Source organism: Perognathus longimembris, chromosome 21 (genome assembly GCF_023159225.1).
Source record: "Perognathus longimembris pacificus isolate PPM17 chromosome 21, ASM2315922v1, whole genome shotgun sequence".
Lineage (NCBI taxonomy): Eukaryota > Metazoa > Chordata > Mammalia > Rodentia > Heteromyidae > Perognathus > Perognathus longimembris.
The window spans coordinates 10,734,575-10,754,776 of NC_063181.1; the positions used below are offsets into that span (position 1 = coordinate 10,734,575).

Consider the following 20,202-nt stretch of genomic DNA (forward strand, 5'->3'; position numbering starts at 1 on the left):
TCCAAATATCCTCAATGGAAAATTCTAGAAATAAAGCATTCCTAAGTTTTAAATTATAGGCTGTTCCCAGTACCATGATGAAATCTCAGTCTATCCAACTCTATTCTGCTTAGGATGTAAGATTATGCAAAATGGCTTAGATACTAGGGTATTTAGTAGTGTATCCCAAAAGAAGTCCAGTGGTTGGGCTTCAGTTCAGCCATGGCATCGGGAATATGAGGGGAGGCAATGAAAACACAGAATTGTGTGGTTTGGCTCAGCCTTTGTCTTGTACTCTGATGTTGCATGTCCAGACCAAGGTTTGCTCCTTGAGCTTCCCTTCAAGAGTGAATAGATGTGTAGTGAGCTGATTTGCAGCCTGCTTGCTTCCAGAGCAAAGTTTGGGGTCCCACAGCCAGGAGGTGGCCTTCACTGAAGTGATTTGTTAACTGCAGCTAGGTCTTGTGACAGCGGGCCAGTATAGCTGCGTCCCCTACTTGATTACCTCATTGTCCGCGTGCTCCTTGAGGTCCTGTGTTACTTATCTTTGTGTCATCAGTCCAACCCTGTGTGAGCCTGATGTCATTTTACAGAGTTGTCACAGTTCACTGAATTTAGGGTAACTGTGGCAAATTCACTCCCTTACATTAGAGTAGTGTGTGATTCTTGAACCAGCAGAGTCATTTGAAAGTTTGCAGAAATAAGGATTTCTAGTTCTAAGAAAACTTTTGGCAGGCCTGCTTCCACAGGGAAATAGGGCAGAGGATCCAAGAAATTCTTAGATGCACTTAAGTTGGGGGCCCTAGGACTCGAAACTAGCCAAACACTTTACTAGGATATCACTTACAGTCCTCCCACTCTCCCCAGTTCCTTACAATAGTCTTTCTTGGAGTGTTTTCCAAACTGGTTGCACTGGGGTTTGAATTCATGCCTTCATGCTTGCTAAGCTCTACCATTTGAACAATGTTCCCATTTCTTTTTGCTTTTAGTTACAGTTTTGTAGTTGTATAGGTTTGGGGCAGAGAGCATGGGCCAACCTGGACGGTAATTCTCCTACGTATTCCTCCTGTTTATGTATGCATCCTACTTATACCATGTATGTGGGATGACAGGTAGGAGACACCATGTCTAGCTCTTTCATTTTTTTGGATCTGGAGCTGGGACTTGAACTCCATACCTGATACTAGTACTCATTGACTAGCACTGTACCAACTGAGCCATACCTCCAACTCCTGTCCTTGAAATTTTTGTGCTCAAGGCTAGAGTTCTGCCACTTGAGCCACAGCACCATTTCCAGCTTTCTTTTGGTGTTTAAGTAGCAATAAGAGTCTCATGGATTTTCCTGCCCAGGTTGGCTTCAAACAGTAATTCTCAGATCGCAGCCTCCTAAGTAGCTGGGATTACATGTGTGAGCCTCCAGTACCTGGCATTTCCAGCCTTTTAGTTGAGATGGTGACTGACTAACTTTTTTCCCCTAGGCTATCCTTGAAACATGATTTTCTCATTAGCTGAGATTATAGACATGAGCCACTGTTCCTACCTCTAATTGCTTTTTCAGATGTTATTTTGCCCTAGATCATTTCTGAACCTGGATCTTCTTATTTTCTGTCTTCCTAGTAACTGGGATTATAGGTATGTACCGCTGTGACAAACTTGTTTTCTGTGATAGGGCCTCACGATTTATTTGTTGAGGTTGCTCTGGAACCACAGTCGTCCCCTCTCTGTTGCCCAAGAAGCTGGAATTACAGGCTTTATTACCATGCCCAGCTTGTACTTTTTTTTTTTTAATATTTTTTCTGTCAATAGCATTACATACATTGCTTACATATATGTTCACTTTATTTAAAGTTTATTTTTCATTGTATGTCATCTTATAGCTTGTGTAGCCATTTATATATTGAACATTTATTTTTAGTTTTTTGCTGCCATAAACAGTGCTGACATAGATATATGTTTGAACATAGTGCCTTGAGTACTTGTTCAAGTGCTTATAAACTATGTATGTATATAATCTATATCTATCCTGTGTAACTATATACTGTATCCATCTACCTTATGTAACTATGTATCTGTTTAATCTAGCTACCTACTTATCAATTCATCTTCTCTATCCTATATCTATCTATCTATCTATCTATCTATCTATCTATCTATCTATCTATTTATCTGTGAATGAAACACATAAATGCCACAGGATTTAGCACCACAGAAACGATTATTTTCCTCACTGTATTTCCAAATTCATTAGCATGTACTTTTATTATTTGGCCATGGTAAAGATTGGTAATACATTTTAATTTGTGTTTTTTGAAAAATTTGAATGCTATTTGTATATATTGTCCTTTTCATTTTCTGATTGTTTTCCCCTAATTGATTTGTTGTAACCTACTGTGTCCTGGACATTTAAATAATATATATTGCAAATAGCTACTTAAAATTAACTTATCTTTGCTTATATTGGCATTTTCCTTTATTTTTACAGGCTTACTCATAGTGAGATATGTTGTTGTTGTTGTTCTGGTCCTAGGCTTGAACTCAGTACTTAGGTGCTGTCCCTATTTTCTTTTTTTCCTTTTCCCTGTAAGTAGTCCCTTCATTTGGTTCATGTTCTGTGTCCATCAGTCTGTGGTGTTGATAATGTTGAGTTTTTCATCTCTGGATTCAACCAACTGCTAATTGGAAATACAGAGAAAAATCCAATACAGCAAAAGTACTGAAAATAATCAAGAACTTTATGTAAATTTTACGTTGTACTAGGTTTTATAAGTGGTGAAGAAGTTACTTCTGTCCGTCTGCCCTCCCTCCCTCCCTCCCTCCCTCCCTCCCTCCCTCCCTCCCTCCCTCCCTCCCTCCCTCTCTCCCTCCCTCCCTCCTTCCCTTCCTTCCTGTCAGGGCCTGGGCACTGTCCCTGAGCTCTTTTGTTCAAGGCTAGCACTTTATCACTTTGAGCCATAGTGCCTCTTCTGCTTTTCTGGTGGTTAATTGGAGATAAGAGTCTCACAGTCTTTCTTGTTTGGGTTGCCTTTGAACTGCAATCCTCAGATCTCAGCCTCCTAAGTAGCTAGGACCACAGGTATGGGGTACAAGAGCCATATGAATTTGTTTTCTTTTGAGTCTTAAAATTACATGTTGAATTTCCTTAATAGCTACTGGGTCACTGAAATTGTCTAGTTTAGTCTAGTTTATATTGGGAAAATTGTGGTAGCTGGTATTTTTTTTTTTTTGACAAATTGGTCCATATCCTCTAAGTTGTCAATTTACTTGTTTATAGAGTCCTTGGTGTTCCCTTATGCTTTTCTTGCTTGCAAGATCTGTAGTGATATTCTGTCTTACTCCTGATACAGGCAATTTGTGTCTTTTCTCTTAGTTTTTATTAGACTTCCCCAAGTTTACTTTGCTAGTTTGCTGGTGGATGTTTTCAGAGAACTAGCTCTTCATTTTTCTCTATTGTTTTCTTTCTTTGTGGCCTATTTTTTTCTACAAGGTCTTTTTTTCTTTTAAATGGAAGGTTAGAACACTGATATATCTTTCCTAATACATGCAATTTAATGCTACACCTTTCCTTCTCAGCGTTCTTTTAGCTCTGGTCCACAAATTTCAATATACCGCCTTTTAAATTTTAAATTACGTCATGGTATTTAAAAAAATATTGCAAAAGTGATATACAGAGGGGTTACAGTTGTGTAAGTCAGGTAATGAGTACATTTCTTGTTGAACAGTGTCTCCCCCTCCCTCATCTTCTCCCAGTTTTTTCCCTCCTGGTCCCCTTCCCCTCAAGTTTTATAGTTCATTACTGACATAGTATCACTGCTGAATTGTTTCACCCTTTGTTCCACTGTTTGTGCTTCCCCCTCTCCTCCTCAAATCAGATAAATTTATATACAAGACAAAGCATAGAGAAATAAAAAAACAGTGACAAAAAGGAATAAACCAAAGGAAAAAAAAAAAGAACTGCAAGCAGTACAATAGAAAAGTTCCTTTCCATTTCTTGGAGTTGATTTGGATAAGCATCATTTTATATGCACATAGCTACTGAGCCCTTGTGATCCTCTCCTAAGAATATCCTCCTTTGTGCTCACTGTGTGAACTTTTTTTTAATTTTTAAAATTAATTTCCTTATTGTCAAACTGATGTACAGAAGGATTACAGTTTCACAAGGCGGTACATACATTTCTTATCTAACTTGTTACCTCTTTCCTATGTGTGAATGTTTAGAGTGCTGTTTAAAATTCCCATGAGACTTCCTCTTTGATCTACTAGCTTAGACATTTACAAGGGTTTGGAGATCTTTCCCTCTCTCCCGCACTTTCCCTCTCTCTCTCCTTCCTTTCTTCCCTCTTCCCTTCTGCCTTTCTTCTCTTTTCCCTCTCTCCCTCTCCCTCCCCGCCTTCTCTCTTCTTTTTTCCTGGTCCTGGGGTTGAAACTAAGGGCCCCTGCTGCTCTTCGTCTGTCCTCTCCCTAACTGATTGAACAATAAGAATCTTGTGAACTTTGTTGCCAGGCCTGGCTTGAACCACAATCCCTGGACTCAGCCTCCTGTTAGCTAGGACTATAGGCGTGTGCCACCAGTGCTCAGCTACATTTAAAATTTTTAACTATCTAATAGTGTCTGTTCTTATTCACCCTTCTTTCTAAAAAGCTGTCCAGAGTCTTATAAGAGTTAGGAAATAACTAAATCTCTTAAAGGCTTCACATGGAAGAGTCCCCAGGTGTCTCCTGAATGAAGTGTAAGGTATCCATTGCATGGGTTTGTTGTTTTTTGTTTTGTTTTGTTTTGTTTTTTGCCAGTCCTGGGCTTGGACTCAGGGTCTGAGCACTGTCCCTGGCTTCTTTTTGCACAAGGCTGCCACTTGAGCCATAGCACCACCTCTGGCTGTTTTCTGTATATGTGGTGCTGGGGAATCAAACCCAGGGCTTCATGTATACGCACTCTACCACTAGGCCATGTTCCTAGCTGCATGGATTTTTTGAATGCTGCTTTGGCTGCTCTGGAAAAAAATCTGCTTCCTATGTTTTAAGTGTGTGGTGACTGGGTAATTCTGCTCCTTATGCTTCTAATTAATTCCCTCTTGTCAGAAACTGGTTTGTTCTTGGCTTTGGAAAGCACAGTTAGAGCTCTGTAAGCAGGCTCACATGAGTAGTTTTTGTTAATTCACTGACACAAGCTTATCAACCCCATCTAAGCAGATTTTATTATCATGGGTACCAGAAGAACATAAGTTTCATATGTGAGTCCCAAAGTTTATAATTTAATTATTTGGATTTCTGCTTTACTTTTTCCATAGAAACAAGTCAGGTTGTGGGTTTCAAAAAAGTTCAAACGAGCATTCTTAATGTTAACTCAATCGTTTTTGAGAAAGCACTGAGTGTTCTTTGGTAAAACACTATGTACTCTTTGAACTACGCCTGGAAAGTCTAGTTTATCACATTGATTTCTGTGTTCTAGTTGTAGTTGTGCAGGTAGAAAGGAAACCTCCTGGCTTCAGAAGTTTCTGGAGATCAGAGTGTGCCCACCATGGGAGTGGGGAGTAGGATGTGAACTTTAACACTTTGAAAGCCATGAATCATGTTTTTCTCAGTGTGTTCTGCATTCAAGAACAAAGGCGATTTGCATTCACTCATTATTCTCGAGCTTGTGCACTGTGTTGGAGATCCACTATTTGTGAGGAAGACTTACTTTAGATAGCTGAGCTGGGACCCTTATTTCTATTGCATCTCATTGCCCAGGAGCAGCTTTATGGCTAATGGTGTCATTTCAATAACTGTACATATTTAAAGCCATTGGTGAAAGGAACTGATACCTGTTAGCATTAGTTATACAGTACTTACAGCAAGCCACTGATCCTACCTTGTCATTTTATGTCCCCAGCATATTGGTGCTGTGGGGATTGTGGGGTTAATCTGAGGCATGGGCTTGTTCCTTGCTGTCATGTGTAACGTAGTAGTTTTTGGATGTCATTGTATACCTCATGTAGTTCTAGAATGCAACACAGCTCAGTTTGAGCATGTCTAAGAAGCTATTGTGGGAGTTGGGTCAAAATGCAAGTCCTCCAGCTCCACTCCCAGGAACTGGGTACACTGAGCACAAACCATTCAGCAGTCTGCACCCCCAGTGGTGTGGCTCAGATCACCTCTGACCGACAGAAATGCTGCCGTACAAGGCTTTCCTCCCTGTTGTTTTTCTCAAGTGTGAGTCACAAGACAATTATTCCATCACCTGCTACTGTGGGTGAGGCTGATGCACCAGGGAACCATTTAATGTTTCGGAGGAGGTAATTATCAAATGGCACCTGAAAATCCCATTTTTCAAAAGCATTTTAAAGTTGGAAATTAACAAATTATATATGTATGTGGTACAGATAATAAGGCTATGAAGTGAGATAATGCAGGCGTAGGAAAGCAAATTCTAGCCAGGTGTGGTGGCACACATCTGGAATCCCAGCATTCAGGGGAGTTGCTAGCTCCAGCCAGCCTAGGCTGCATAGACTTTATCTCAAAAACAGAATACAGAAGCAACAACAAAAGGGCAAATGGGACATGTTATCCCTTTTTATGTGAATGGAAAGGAACCAAAGTCACAGAACCAGAGAGTGTGGTGGAAAAGGAACATTGATGGCTACCTGTCTAAGTCTTCAGTTAAACAGGAGGAAGAGAAGTTGTGTTTTGAGATCTTATACAGCTCTCAATGTAGTTAGTATTTGTGTACTCTAACTCCCACATCACCAAGAGAGTAAGTGTCAAATATTCTTACCACAAGAAATTTCAGGGGTAGATACGTTAAATGGAAAACTGGAAGTTTTTCAAACAAAAAGTTGAGTGTGTGTATGTGCGAGCCCGCGCACACGTGTGCACCTATGCCAGTCCCAGGGCTTAAACTCCAGGCCTGGGCACTATCTCTGAGTTTCCTTGGCTTGAGATTAGCTGTCTCTGTTTACAGCTCCACTTGCTACTTTTTTGGCATTTAATTGGAGATAAGAGTCTCACGGACTTTACTGCCCAGGCTGGCTTTGAACTGAGGTCCTTTGGATCTCAGCCTCCTGAATGGCTAGGATTACAGGTATAAGCCACTGGTTCCTGGTGAAAACCTTATTTTTTTTTAAAACATACTTCAGAAAGTATTTATTTTAAGCAGTTAGTTTCTGTGATATTTCATCATTGTGACCTAGAGTGAATAAGTTCTTTGAACGATCATTACACTGGTAGTTTTGTAAAAGCTAAAGATGTATAATGGGAGAGGATCTTTTCATACTGTAGGTAGAGCAAGAATTCTGACAGCACTTTGAGTAATGGAGATCTTTAAAAATCAAATTCTGGGTCAGTTGGTGAAGTTGTCTGGTGTCTTTTATACATTAGGACCATCCATTGGGATGAACCGAAGCTGGGGTACTAGGAATTTATCAGTGCAAAACTGGGAAGTGAATGCTTCCTGCCTCAGTAGGACCTTTTGAAGACATGATGCTACCAGCCAACCACCAATAGGAGTATTTGATAGGGTACTCACATAATATATTTCACTTTCTATTGGACCCTGGATTGTTGTAGTGCCTGAGAATGGACTTGGAACTTGTGCTCAGTTTATGTCTTTAAGACTTAATGTGCGCTTTGGTGTCCTCCTTTGCCTAGACTCTCCAGATGCTATTTGGTAGATGCTGTATCTCAGCTCCTGTACATTTCTTTCCAGTGGGCATCTGTTAAGAGTCAGGAAGGAAATGCTTGCTATCATCTGGTCAGGATTGATGTCCTGCAGGCAGAAGCAAATGCTCTCCAGGGGTGAGCTGACTCTTCTCCGTTTCTCATGGTTATTGGGTAGTTTTCAACAGAGGCATATATGTGCTTAGTGATACAGTGCTTTGGGGGAAATTTAGGTAGCTATACATCATTTAAATTAATGCAATGAGTATATATTCCTAATATTTTGTGTGCTACTTAGATTAATTTACTACAAGGATTTTATAAGTTTCAACATGTTTATATTTTTTTAGAAAATATAACCACTTTTTTCTCCATATGTGCAGGTGGGGGTAAATGTTGAATACTGTTCTTGGAGAAAATACAATTGCATTAATTTAATTTGATCACTTGCATAACGTTGTCCTCAATTAAGAATACTCTTGAGCGTATTTTGTATTTTGTTTGTGAAGTCCAGTTGTAAATGCTACATATTTCACCAAACTGTGTAGCTACAACCCATAGATAACTTTTAAATTACAGGAACTATAATTGGAGAAAATTAAGATGATACTCGTGATTATTGACTTACATTTAGCATTTGTTTTTCACTTTGTTAAAGTGCCAAGTGACATACTATTTAAAAGTTTATATCAAGTAAACCAGGTGTGTTGGTACATGCCTGTAATCCCACTACTTTGGAGGTAGAAAGGAGTATTTAAGAGTTCTAGGCCATCCTGAGCTATATAGAAAGACCCTGTCTCAATAAACTGAGAGAAAAAAAGTTGCAGTGGATTTAACTTTGTTTCAGTGACTGGTTAGCTTTTGAAGTAGCTAAAGAAAAATAACCAAGGTATTTTGCAAAAGTTTCAGGTCAATAGGATTGTTGTTTAATTTTCACTTACGTAATTTTTTTGCTAGATTTCTGCTAAAGTTTCAAACACTCCTTAAAGTTGCTTAGTTTATAAGGATTCAGCTCAAATACACATTCATTTATGCTTTCTTGCTCATTTATGTATTCATTCGTAAGTCAGGATCTTACTATGTAGCTCAAATTGGCCTTGAACTCCTATGCTTAAGGGTGGTGGGACTACAGTTGTATGCTACCATGGCTTGCAGCAAAAATACTTATTGAACACAGACCATAAATCTCTTATCTGCTTGGTGTGATACTTGTTTTGATTGTTCTCAATACTGGCCTTTCTCCTTTTAGAGAAGAACACTAGGAGAACATTTAGGAATGTTAGGTTTCGAAATCTGCTTGCTCTCCTCCTAGGTCTCCTGATTATGTTGTGCTGCCTTTCGAAGTTGTCTGGCTTTTCAGCCTTTTCTCATGTGACCTTCCTTAGGTTCAGCAGTGTCCTGTGCTTGGGGACTGCTGCAGAATCCTGGTTAGCAACCTCAATATCACAAAACTAAACAGGGCTGGTAAGGTGGCTTCGTGGTAGAATGCTTGCCTAGCATGCATGAAGCCCTGGGTTCGATTCCTCAATATCACATAAACAGACAAAGCCAGAAGTGCCACTGTGGCTGAAGTGGTAGAATGCTAGCCTTGAGCAAAAAAGGCTCAGGGATGATGCCCAGGCCCTGAGTTCAAGTCCCAGGACCGGCAAAAAAAAAAAAAAATTAAACAGCTGTCACCATTTGTAAAACAAAACAAAATCCAGTGTCTTCTGCATTTGGAGCTTTGCTAGAATGGACATGGATTCTAAAAGGGGCGATAGCATCTTCCCATTTAGTCTGAAGACAAAGGGGATTGAGATGAGGAAGATGCCTGTGAGTCTGTTGAAGGCTGGCTTTATATTCTTGGTACTGATTTACTGTTTAGATTGATGGAAGCCAGCGTGCCTTCTTTCCAAGACCCCACACCCCACATTAGGCCACCTGCCCTGACTGTAGCCTTGGGGAGCAGCAACCCAATGCCCATTTGCCCAGGTCCCAGAGGAGCTACTTTCAGGAAATGGGCAGAGTGAATGGATAGCAGCTGGTGGGAAAACAGGAATGGACCTCCAGGGACCCTTCAAAGGGCCAAGAATTCATTCTCTCGTATGCACACACTTAGAAGCAGGCTGGCAGCAGGGCTAGATAATGTCTATGTGAGGGCCAACTCTTACTTGCTGTTTTTTTTGTTTTTTTGTTTTTGTTTTTTTTCCCCAGTGTCTTCTTTTTAGCCTTTGGCCCATTTTCTGTTTGCCTATGGCTTTGGTGCTTTCGATCCTTCAGAGATTAAACATTTGGCTGGTTACCTACTACATTTATCTCTTGGATGTTTTTGATTACTCTGCTCTTGAGCAGAATTTTACTTGATGTTGTTATTGACTTTTGGTATATCCACCCAAGTAAGCCTGTCCAGAGACTAGGGGCTGTGGGTAGGTAAATATACTGGTTGTCCCTTTCTGTCTTGGCACCTGTGTTTTTCTACTTTTTTCTGTAGGCGTATGTCAAACATACTTTGTTTTTTTTAATTTTTTTTTGCCAGTCCTGGGGCTTGGACTCAGGGCCTGAGCACTGTTCCTGGCTTCTTTTTGCTCAAGGCTAGCACTCTGCCACTTGAGCCACAGCGCCACTTCTGGCCATTTTCTGTATATGTGGAGCTGAGGAATTGAACCCAGGGCTTCATGTATACGAGACAAGCACTCTTGCCACTAGGCCATATTCCCAGCCCCTCAAACATACTTTAAAAGGGAAAAGTTTCCTCTTTATTTCAGGAAAACTAGATAGTTCTGTTTTTCTTTTTTCTTTTTGTCAGTCCTGGGACTTGGACTCGGGGCCTGAGCACTATCCCTGGCTTCTCTTTTGCTCAAGGCTAGCACTCTACCACTTGAGCCACAGTGCCACTTCTGGCCTTTTCTGTTTATGTGGTGCTAAGGAAGCGAACCCAGGGCTTCATGCATACTAGGCAAGCACTATACTGTTAAGCCATATTTCCAGCCCCTCTGGTTGTTTTTGAACAATTAAAATTTGTTAATTATAATGGAAAGTTGTAATTATAGGGGTAGAACAAAGTGTGTTGGAATGAGCTGCTCACATGGGACAGTATAGGATCATAAATTACACGTTAGTTATAGTTATTTCCTTAACAACTCATTGGTACTTGGAAACAGCAGAAGTGTATTTATGGAAAAATGGATGTGACCCTGGCATTTTATTGAATGTGTAGATGTGGAAGTAAGTATAGATACACACCTCTTAATGTGAAGGCATGGTTCCTTAGGTCTGTATTAGTTTCTTGTGGTTATATAACTGTTTTAGTGTCTGAAAGCAACAGAAATTGCTCTTCTTACAGTTCTGGAGAATCTGGGTCCCATGGTCCCCCCCGGCACCCTGAAGGGCAGTCAGTTTCCTTGCCATTTTCAGCTGCCTGGCTCGGCTCAGGGTCCCTCACCCATCTTCAGAATAATAGACATCTATTTCTTTTATCAGAATCTGCTTTTCTGTGTACCTGCTTCACAATCATCTTCTATTTCAGATCTCCTCTTGCTTCCTCAAGACATGTAATTATAATATTTTTATTACGTTATTATTACATTTGCATTTTATTTTATTTATTACAATTACATATAGTAATTACATGTAAATGTAATACCACTTGAATAGACCTAGAGAGTCTTTCTATATCAAAGAATTCAACTTAATTGTACCTTCAAAGTCTGTGTGGTATCAGAATATTCACAGGTATCAGAAATTAGACTAGATATCTTAGAGAGGGCCTTTTTCAGCCTGTCACAGTGATACTGTGTGTGTGTGGGAGAAATAGGGAAGTGGGGTACTAAATCCTCTATCTCTGTCCCCTAATCTGGTCTACAGTCTTGATATAATCCAATAGTAATGGGTGAACTTAATTTTCATGTCTTCAATCTACGTAATTATATTATTAACTGAAAAGGAACCACATTTTTTTTTGAGAAGTGATTCTTTCTTGGACAGATTGAAAATATAAGAGAAACCATGTGTACCATATGATAAAGAAAAGATCAGAGAATGATGGATTGATGGGTGAGGTGGATCTTTTGAAAAGATGCAGAAGCTAACAGAGAGATTTCCTGCTAGCTCAAACTGGAAAATTCAGATTAAATAATCCAAGTAGTGGAGAATAACCTATTGAATAAAGTAGTGAATTCAGCCTCTACTGATAAAAACAAATTTGCAAAAGTGAGTTTCATGAGAAGTGGATTTATGTATTTGCTAAATGCCTTTCCACAGTGTGATAATTAATTACAAAGACACCAAGTTTAAGTTGACATTGGAGAAGCCTGGGTGATCAGAGCAAATACTATCAGTAATAAAACAGATAGAGAGCAAGTGCCACTTGGTAGCATGAGAAGAAAACAGCAAGACTCCTCACCTTCCTGTCAGTGATTCGCCACCTGAATTTAATCACAGGGAATCATAAAGATAAGCCTAACTTCCTAGCATCCGATTTTTAGAAAACATTGCTGTGAAAGTTAAGGAATGTGATAAATACGGGAGTAGCATCCAAGTAACCACAAGCATAAGTTTTACATTTTACTGTGTCAGGATCTGGTTAGGCCATTCATTGGTGGACTTTTGACTTATTTAGATCTTTCTTGAGCTGATTGCCTTTTTTAGTAAAATTCCAGATTTCCTGTCTGCAGGATATAGCCACTTGGCCTGTAAGATAAAGTCAGGGGTAGCATAGGGCTTTGAATTTAAGCATGGGGACATCTGAATTTGGATGATTTTTATATAGAATAGAATATGAAGAAGACTGGTCTAGTCTATAGGTGGCACCAACATCACCTGCTTCCTCTCAGTATTTGCATAGGCTTATCTTTCTATAACTCCAGGCATGCAAATACCTTTCCTTCTCTGCATAGAGGGCCTCTGCTGCTCTTCCCCAGCCTCTCCTCCTCATCTCTGCAGGTACTAGTTCCCCTGAGTCCTGTCTAACCACCATGGCTAAATTAGGGCACCTACTATAAAGCCTTCTCAGTGGAGTTTCTCTTATACCAGTTTGAAGCTCACCAAACCCACTAAAAATTGGTATTTCTCCTCTGTTGGAGAAACAGATAATTAACCTGTGATTATAAAGCACAAAACAGATGAGTCTGCATGTTTTCCAGAAAAGTGGATTTTACACATTGTGAACATTAAATGATTGAAGAGCTGTTTTAAGAAACTGCTATTTCAAGATAGATATCTCTTGATCATGTACTGAAGAACAAAAGGGCCTACAGCTCACTGAACCTGAGCATGGCGTGGTGGTGGTGAGGTTATGATTGGGGCCTTCATTTGTTTGTGCTCCAAGTGTTATGAGAGAAGTCATAAGATTTTCTTGGGGGATTTACTTGGGGCTCACAAAGGTTTTCATACTCCTTATCCCCAAAGCAAATGATCAGTTGCTGTCAGACATGCTGTACGATACCTCATGTTCAGAGGACTGAACCCACTGTGGGTAGTGTATAGGTCCTCATGTTTGAGTCAAGAGTAAAGAGGCAGAATAGCTCCTTGACTGGCCCAGATCAGTTTCCTTGTGTTTAAAAAATTTCTTCCATCTAATTAAAAGTTTTTTTTTTTTTGGTGTTGGGGCAGTTCTAGGGCGTGGACTCTGGGCCTGGTTGCTGTCCCTGAGCTTTTGTGCTCAAGGCTAGTGCTGTACCACCTGAGCCACAGCTCTACTTCTGCTTTTTCTGTGATTAATTGGAGTTAAGAGTCTCATGGACATTCTTGCCTGGGCTGGCTCCCAACTGTGCTCCTCAGATCTCAGCCTCTTGAGTAGCTAGGATTACAAGCATGAACCACTAGTGCCTGACCCATATCACTTATTTTTAACCTACACCAGAGAAAGAAACCACTCTTGATTTTTGGCAGTTGCCTAAAGGAGCCATAAAGGAGTTCTTAGGAACTGAGAATCATGGTGTGAGCCTCATTCATTGTAACTTCCTTCAAATGAGGGTCTTTCAGGAATTACACAGGACATTGGGATAGAGGTTCAGACTTGGCAGTCCTGTTTGTACCCTTTGGGGCTGAATAGTATTTCTGATTGTGTAAAAAATGTGATATATTTTGGAAAAAGACTATTTTATTCTTTTGGTGTTTATAGAGAAATATTTTTGTTATGGTGTTGATGATAATTATGTGGGAAATGATAGATTTTAAAATATAGTTTTCTAGTTAGCAATACATAACAATTTAAAAGACATCGATCATAAATATGTCCTGCCATCAAGATACTCTTTTTCAGTTTTTAAAATATTTTTCTATAATTATTCTTTATATTCTGAAGTTTTGGGGTTATGTTTTTGTTTTGAATAGTTACACAGCCTCTACCGAGTACATTTACCCTAATTACTTAATCCTCATTGAATAGTTTGTTTTATGATTAATTTTTGTGATGTCTTTTTAATGATGTCTTTGTTCTCATTTTGCAGGCAGAGACATTTGTTTGGGTTAATAACGCATCAGCACATTCCCAGAGTGTTGCCAAGGCCAAATATGAATTTTTATTTGGCAGATCAGAAGAGAAGACTCCTGATACTAGTAAGTATTTCTCAATCCATTCCTGGAGGTAAAAGATAAGTAGCCCCGCTGATTTCTGAATACTTTTTGTTCCACCTGCATTCCTTCATTCCTACCTTTGTGAAGCTGGTTTGCTCCCATCATTCATCAGAGCAAACTTCCCCTGCTAGAGAGTGCCGACATAGTAGATGTGGTTTCTGTAGCCTGTTTCAGTTATTCAAGTCATGTTCTTGTTTATTGAATTTTTTTGTCAGCTTTTTTGGTAGTTGTTTCATAGATAATTGCCTTAATAGTTCTGGACTATAAATGTGTTGTAGTTGGCTTATATAGGCTATACAGTTCCTTGTGTCCACAATTGTGTTGTCATTTTTGGTTATATTATGTGGCTGTATTTAGGGTATTAGTTGAAACTCCATTTCTGATGCAATCATAGAAGATGAGGACGTTTGGCCTCTCCTCTTCCCCTCCAGAGGTCCTTGCCAGGCCAAAGCCCCTAGCCATCTGCCTTTATACTTCCCACACCATGGCATGCGCTCCTCTCTGTCCTGACACTATCACAGTCTTTTGTGCTTGCCCTGCAGATTGACTCTAAACTTAAAATATGGCACTGGCATTTGCACCATGCAGAAACCAAATAATGTATTTGGAGCAGAAGTGAAAGATGAGCTGAGCCTGTGTGCACAGCCCCTCTGTTCACAAGATGCTATTGCCCAGGAGAGCAGAGGCATATAAGGGGGAGGGGGCGCATAATGTTAGGATTTACTGATTGAATGTTGTCTTTACTATATTGCCGGCAAGAAGAATTTATTCTCTTCTCCAAAATGTACTTCTCATCAGAATCTTCTGAGAATTTGGTCTAATTTGTGCCAGAAATGTTCTAGGCCGTCACACAGCTGTTTTCATTAGACTTAAACAAAATTCTTTATTGCATTCCATATTTGATGTACTACTTCTTGGATTACACATTTCATTCTTGGATTCCTTTTTTTTTTGACTAGAGTATATCTTTAGTAATGCTTCCAGAGGACTGAGATTGGTAAATTTTATAAAGCTTCACGTGTCTGAAATTTTTGTTTTTATGTTTTATTGCTTATTTCCAAGAATTGAAGTTTGATTTAGATAATTTCCTTCAGAAATCTGAGGGCCTTGCTTTGCTTTCCCTTAGCATCCTCTGGTGCCGATGCAACTAGAATGCCTGCTCCTTGATGGGTAATCTCCTCTTTCTCCCTGGATGCGCCTTGGGCATTCTTTATCTCCCTTCCTACAGCTCAAGAGGAAGAGTCTTGTTCTCTTTCCACAGTCCTCTTGGAGCCCTTCTAGTCATATATTTCTTTAGCTCAGGAAATGTTTGTTCTGTGATTTTTGGATCATGCCACCTCTACTTATTTTATGGTTTGGATATTGGGTCTCGTGGATTGAAGCCATTTCTATGACTCCTAGATTTTCTCTCCTAATTCAAGTTACCATCTTCCATTCTTTCTAAGGAAATTTCCATTTTGATAATTGTGTGTATAATTTCAAGCACTTAGTTTCATTCAGCTTTTAGTCTGTTCTTTTGTATATATGTTATTTTAGCCTGGAAAGAATCAATCAGAACTTATTCTCTCAGATTATTTCAATTTCCTGAATATATTCTTCCCCTGAAGTCCATCAGTTCTATTTCATTAACTCTTGGAGCTCCTGTTTTTCCTTATTGTGCTTATTGGAGTTCTATACATGAAGGAAGGTGTTCGTTCCCAAGTATAGACAGCTAAAGAGGAAGGCCATGATGCCTCTCTGGGAGGTGGGGTTGGGTGACAGGCTGTGTACTACAACCACTACACTAAGTACAGGATAGAAACATCTTGGTGTTTTGTAGCTTGCTTTCAGTTAATCAGTGCTGACACTTGTTCTTCTCATGGTGGGTATAGAATCTTGTCACTTCTGGGTTTTCATTGTCTTTCTGGCCCTACTGTTAGAACTTTGGCTTCCGGGTTTGTTCAGGGTTATGATTTCTGCTGTCTCTTGTCTGTTGTTACATATAAATCTCTTTTTCTCAGCATTGTTGGGGAGTTGTTTTGTCATGTGTGGCTGGTTAATAGGGCTTAGAGAAGATGGCAAACTCTATCCTTGTCTGCTGCAGTTGTCTGGAAGCCTCAACAGTTCCTTTTGTGTAGAAGAATTCTTTTATTTATTTTATTGAGTTGCAATTTATATACCCTCTAAGTTGTCTGTTTAAAGTGTAAAAATCAATGGATTCTGGTATGTTTATAGAATTGTGCATCATCACCATAGTCACTTTCTGAACATTTTTATCATTAAAAAGAAAAGTGTACCACTAGCAGCCCCTTCAGACGGCTGTGAGTCTACCTTTTGTCTCTGTACATTTGCGTATTCTAGATCCTTCCTGTACATGGAATGATGGTCTTTTGATGTTCTCATTCATGAATATACCACCCCTTTTGTTTTTTAAAAAAGAAAATGAGATTGGGCACGTTTTATTTAACTATTCACCCTTGATGGGTGTTTGGTTGTCTGCACATTTTAGCTGTTGCAAGTAGTGCTGTTATGAGCATTTCTTCTACAGATATTTTTGTGTGTATGTGTTTCATACTTTGGTCCTATATTTAGAATTGGAGTAGCTGCGTCTTTGGGTAATTTTGTGTTAAACCTTTTTTTTCTTTTTTCTGCCAGTACTGCTAGCACTCTGCTACTTGAGCCACAGCGCCACTTCTGGTCTTTTCTGTGTATGTGGTGCTGAGGAATTGAACCCAGGGCCTCATGTATATGAGGCAAGCACTCTTGCCACTAGGCCATATTCCCAGCCCCATGTGTTAATGAACCTTTTAATGAACTTCCAGATTGTTTCCACTGAAGCTGCCTCATTTTATATTCCCTCCCAGCAGTGATGAGGGCTAGAATTTCTTCACATATTTCCAGCTAATAGTAGTGGTGGTCCTTTTAATTATAATCATTTTAGTAGAGACATGAAGTGACAACTTATTTTGATTATATTTTGCATTTCTTAGTGAGTATTTTTAAATATCCTTATTGGTTTACTGTATGTTGTTTTTGGAGAAATGTCTATTCTTCCCTTTACTCTATAAAAATAGTTTGTTAATCTTCTTTAGTATTGAGTTGTAAGAGCTGTTTATTTGTTTTAATATGCATGTCCCTTATCAGATATATCAAATATATGATTTGAAGGTTATTTTCTTCGATTGTAAGGATTGCCTTTATTTTATTTTTTTATTTTTTTTATTTTTTTATTTTTGGCCAGTCCTGGGCCTTGGACTCAGGGCCTGAGCACTGTCCCTGGCTTCTTCCCGCTCAAGGCTAGCACTCCGCCACTTGAGCCACAGCGCCGCTTCTGGCCGTTTTCTGTATATGTGGTGCTGGGGAATCGAACCTAGGGCCTCGTGTATCCGAGGCAGGCACTCTTGCCACTAGGCTATATCCCCAGCCCAGGATTGCCTTTTTTGACAATGCCATTTGTAGCACAAAAGTTTTAAATTTAATGAAATCAAGTTTATTGTTTTCCTGTTTTGTTTCTTGTGCTTTTGGTGTTATAGCCAAGAAGCGATTGTCTTACCCAAAGTAAAGAAGATTTACACTTGTATTTTCTTTTCAGTTTTGTAGTTCTAATTGTTATATTTGTTTTTGATTTCCTTTAAGGGTTTTTTTGTGTTTTTTTTTTGCTTCTGGTGTGAAGAAGAAGCAACTGGATAATTCTGGATGATAAACAGGACATAGTAGGTAAAAGTAGAATATATTGATGATCTGCATGGTGACTCTACACATGCAGAATTTGTGGAGAGCAGGATGCACAACAAACAAGTAGAAAACCAAAACCACAACAACAGCAAACCAGCATTCTAGCTTATCCTCACTCAAACCACTACCTAATCTCTTTGCAGGACTCAGGAAAACAAGCAATCATTGCTTTAAGAAAAACATGAGCTGACATAGAAAACCACACATGTCTGAAGGAACGAACAATAAATCCACTAATTCTAAGGTCTTCTGTTGATTTATTTTCTTATCTTCACCACAGATACAAGTAGGTTTATAATTTTATGGTTTGTTCTTTAGTAAATCTTCTATCTTTGGCACATTTCATTTAGTTTTCTCTTTCCTTTCTACTCCCTAGACTCTTTCCCATCCATTATGGGAAGCAGAAAAATGATTTTTACCGTATGACATACAATTATATGTTAGATTTGCTCACTGTTCCTTGGCTCTTATTAAATTGGCCAGATGGTTTCCATTATTTTAGCAGAACCATAGACCCTGCTTGATAGGCAGTAGTTTCTAGTGGTCTTGGCTTGACCAAGTGTGCCAAGAAGTGATGTAAACGTAGTCTTTGGCTAGAGTTTTTGGCATAACAATGCATGCTTCTTACTTAGCTCCCCTTGGCCCAGGCTCACATAGCTTCAGAATGAGCCACACATTGAGCCTCATTGGAACTGCCATATATTTCATACATGGAGGGGTGTTGCAAAATGAATCTGAGGGACACATTGAAAGCTTCTTCCTACTATCTACTTAGCACAATATTTTCTTATTCTTAGGAGATTTATATTTATTTATCTATCTATCGCTCATCTCCCACCCCCGTTAGTGCTCTTCTGCTGAGCCACATCGCCGGCCCTGTGTTATCTCCTTCCTTCTCTCCCAGGAAGGATCCAGGGACATGGCTTCTCCTCTTGTGTAGTCCAGGTGTTCATGAGACTGAGGCTGATGGTACTTACCTCAAAGAACAGAAACAAAAATACCTCACGCTAGGTCAGTCCCATGATATGTCTGTTTTGGAGAGTGAGGTTATATCAACTTTGAAGCAACATTGGAACAACACAGAACTCATCTCCAGAAGAAACTTGCTGCACTAAATGTAATTAAGGTCAAACTTGAATCATATGCTTCGTAGCCATCTGGGATTCATTTGAAAAGACTTTCCTGTTTGCTCATATTGGAAAGATAGTCTTTTACAAATGTATAGAGCTCCTTGGTTGCTGTTAGTATGTTTTTAGAGGAAACTTCGGTCCTTGAGATATCATCAAATCCCCAAGGATAATTTAAAAGAAAAACTATGAAGTTTATAACCTGTTTTACAAAGTGCAATTTAGCAAGGGTCTGCCCATGTTGTTCCTTGAGAAGCTGCCTAATCTTTTAGTTTCAGGAGGTGATATCTTTTTCCTTTTGTTTTATAAAGCAGAGGTGACATATCGAGAGCTTTCCCTGTGCCTTCTTTGGTTGAGCCAATGTTTCATTCAGAAAAAAAATGAATTAGCTTTTAAAAATTAGGAAAGTTTTTATAAGAAGGCAGCTGTCAAGCTCCTGATACTGTGTCACACGGAGCATGTTATTGTATGGAACAGCAGGTGATACTACAGTGCAGTCACCAGCCAGTCACTACCCTTCTGGTGTGGTCTTACACTTTTCTTCTGTACCCAGGAATGCTTTTATTCTTCTTAGGATGACTTTAGTCCTTAGGCTATGATAGATTTTCACAGGCAGAAATGATTTTGAGAAGTGTACCACGATGTCATTGTCACCTAATTACAGAAATCCAGTGCGAGATTTCTAGGTTTTTCTTTCAAAGAATAAACTCTTCCTCTACAGCCTTAAATCTGTTTTAGAAAGTAGAGCTTCATTCTTGATCACAGTTGCTCATGGTTAAGCAACATCCCCCCCTGGCGGCCTGAGTTTGTGATACTTGTTACTATACTTGATTGTCAGCTGCTGCTGCTGTTTGAATTTCTTGCCAGCAAATTTTCTTCAGATTTATTTCAGAGGTCATTTAGGATGCTTTTGTTCTTCGTGATTCATTTAATATAGCTGTTTATCAGAAATCTAGCCATGTACGAATACATGGTTATATCAATCTCACTATGAAATTATACAAAGATTTGGAGGTTTGATAGCAAGAAAATAGTGATATTACCCAAGCATGCTCTCAGATGGACAGTTTGATTGGTCCTGAGAATAATAATTCCTGAATAGATGACACATTAAAATAGTATGTGAAGCTTGATCTGGAGTATTGCTTTTTTTTTTTTTTAAAGACTTAAAAATTCTCCTAATAGAGCAAAAGCA

General features: G+C 39.2%; 1 protein-coding gene across 2 annotated transcripts in view; it reads left to right on the plus strand.

Moving 5' to 3' along the window:
• Positions 1 to 20,202, plus strand: part of Psd3 (pleckstrin and Sec7 domain containing 3) — a 320,435-nt gene that overhangs the window by 80,213 nt on the left and 220,020 nt on the right. For both annotated transcript variants that reach the window (XM_048330837.1, XM_048330838.1), the window contains one exon: positions 14,040 to 14,148. In XM_048330837.1, the coding sequence (XP_048186794.1) occupies positions 14,040 to 14,148 (109 nt within the window). The remainder of the gene's footprint in view (positions 1 to 14,039; positions 14,149 to 20,202) is intronic.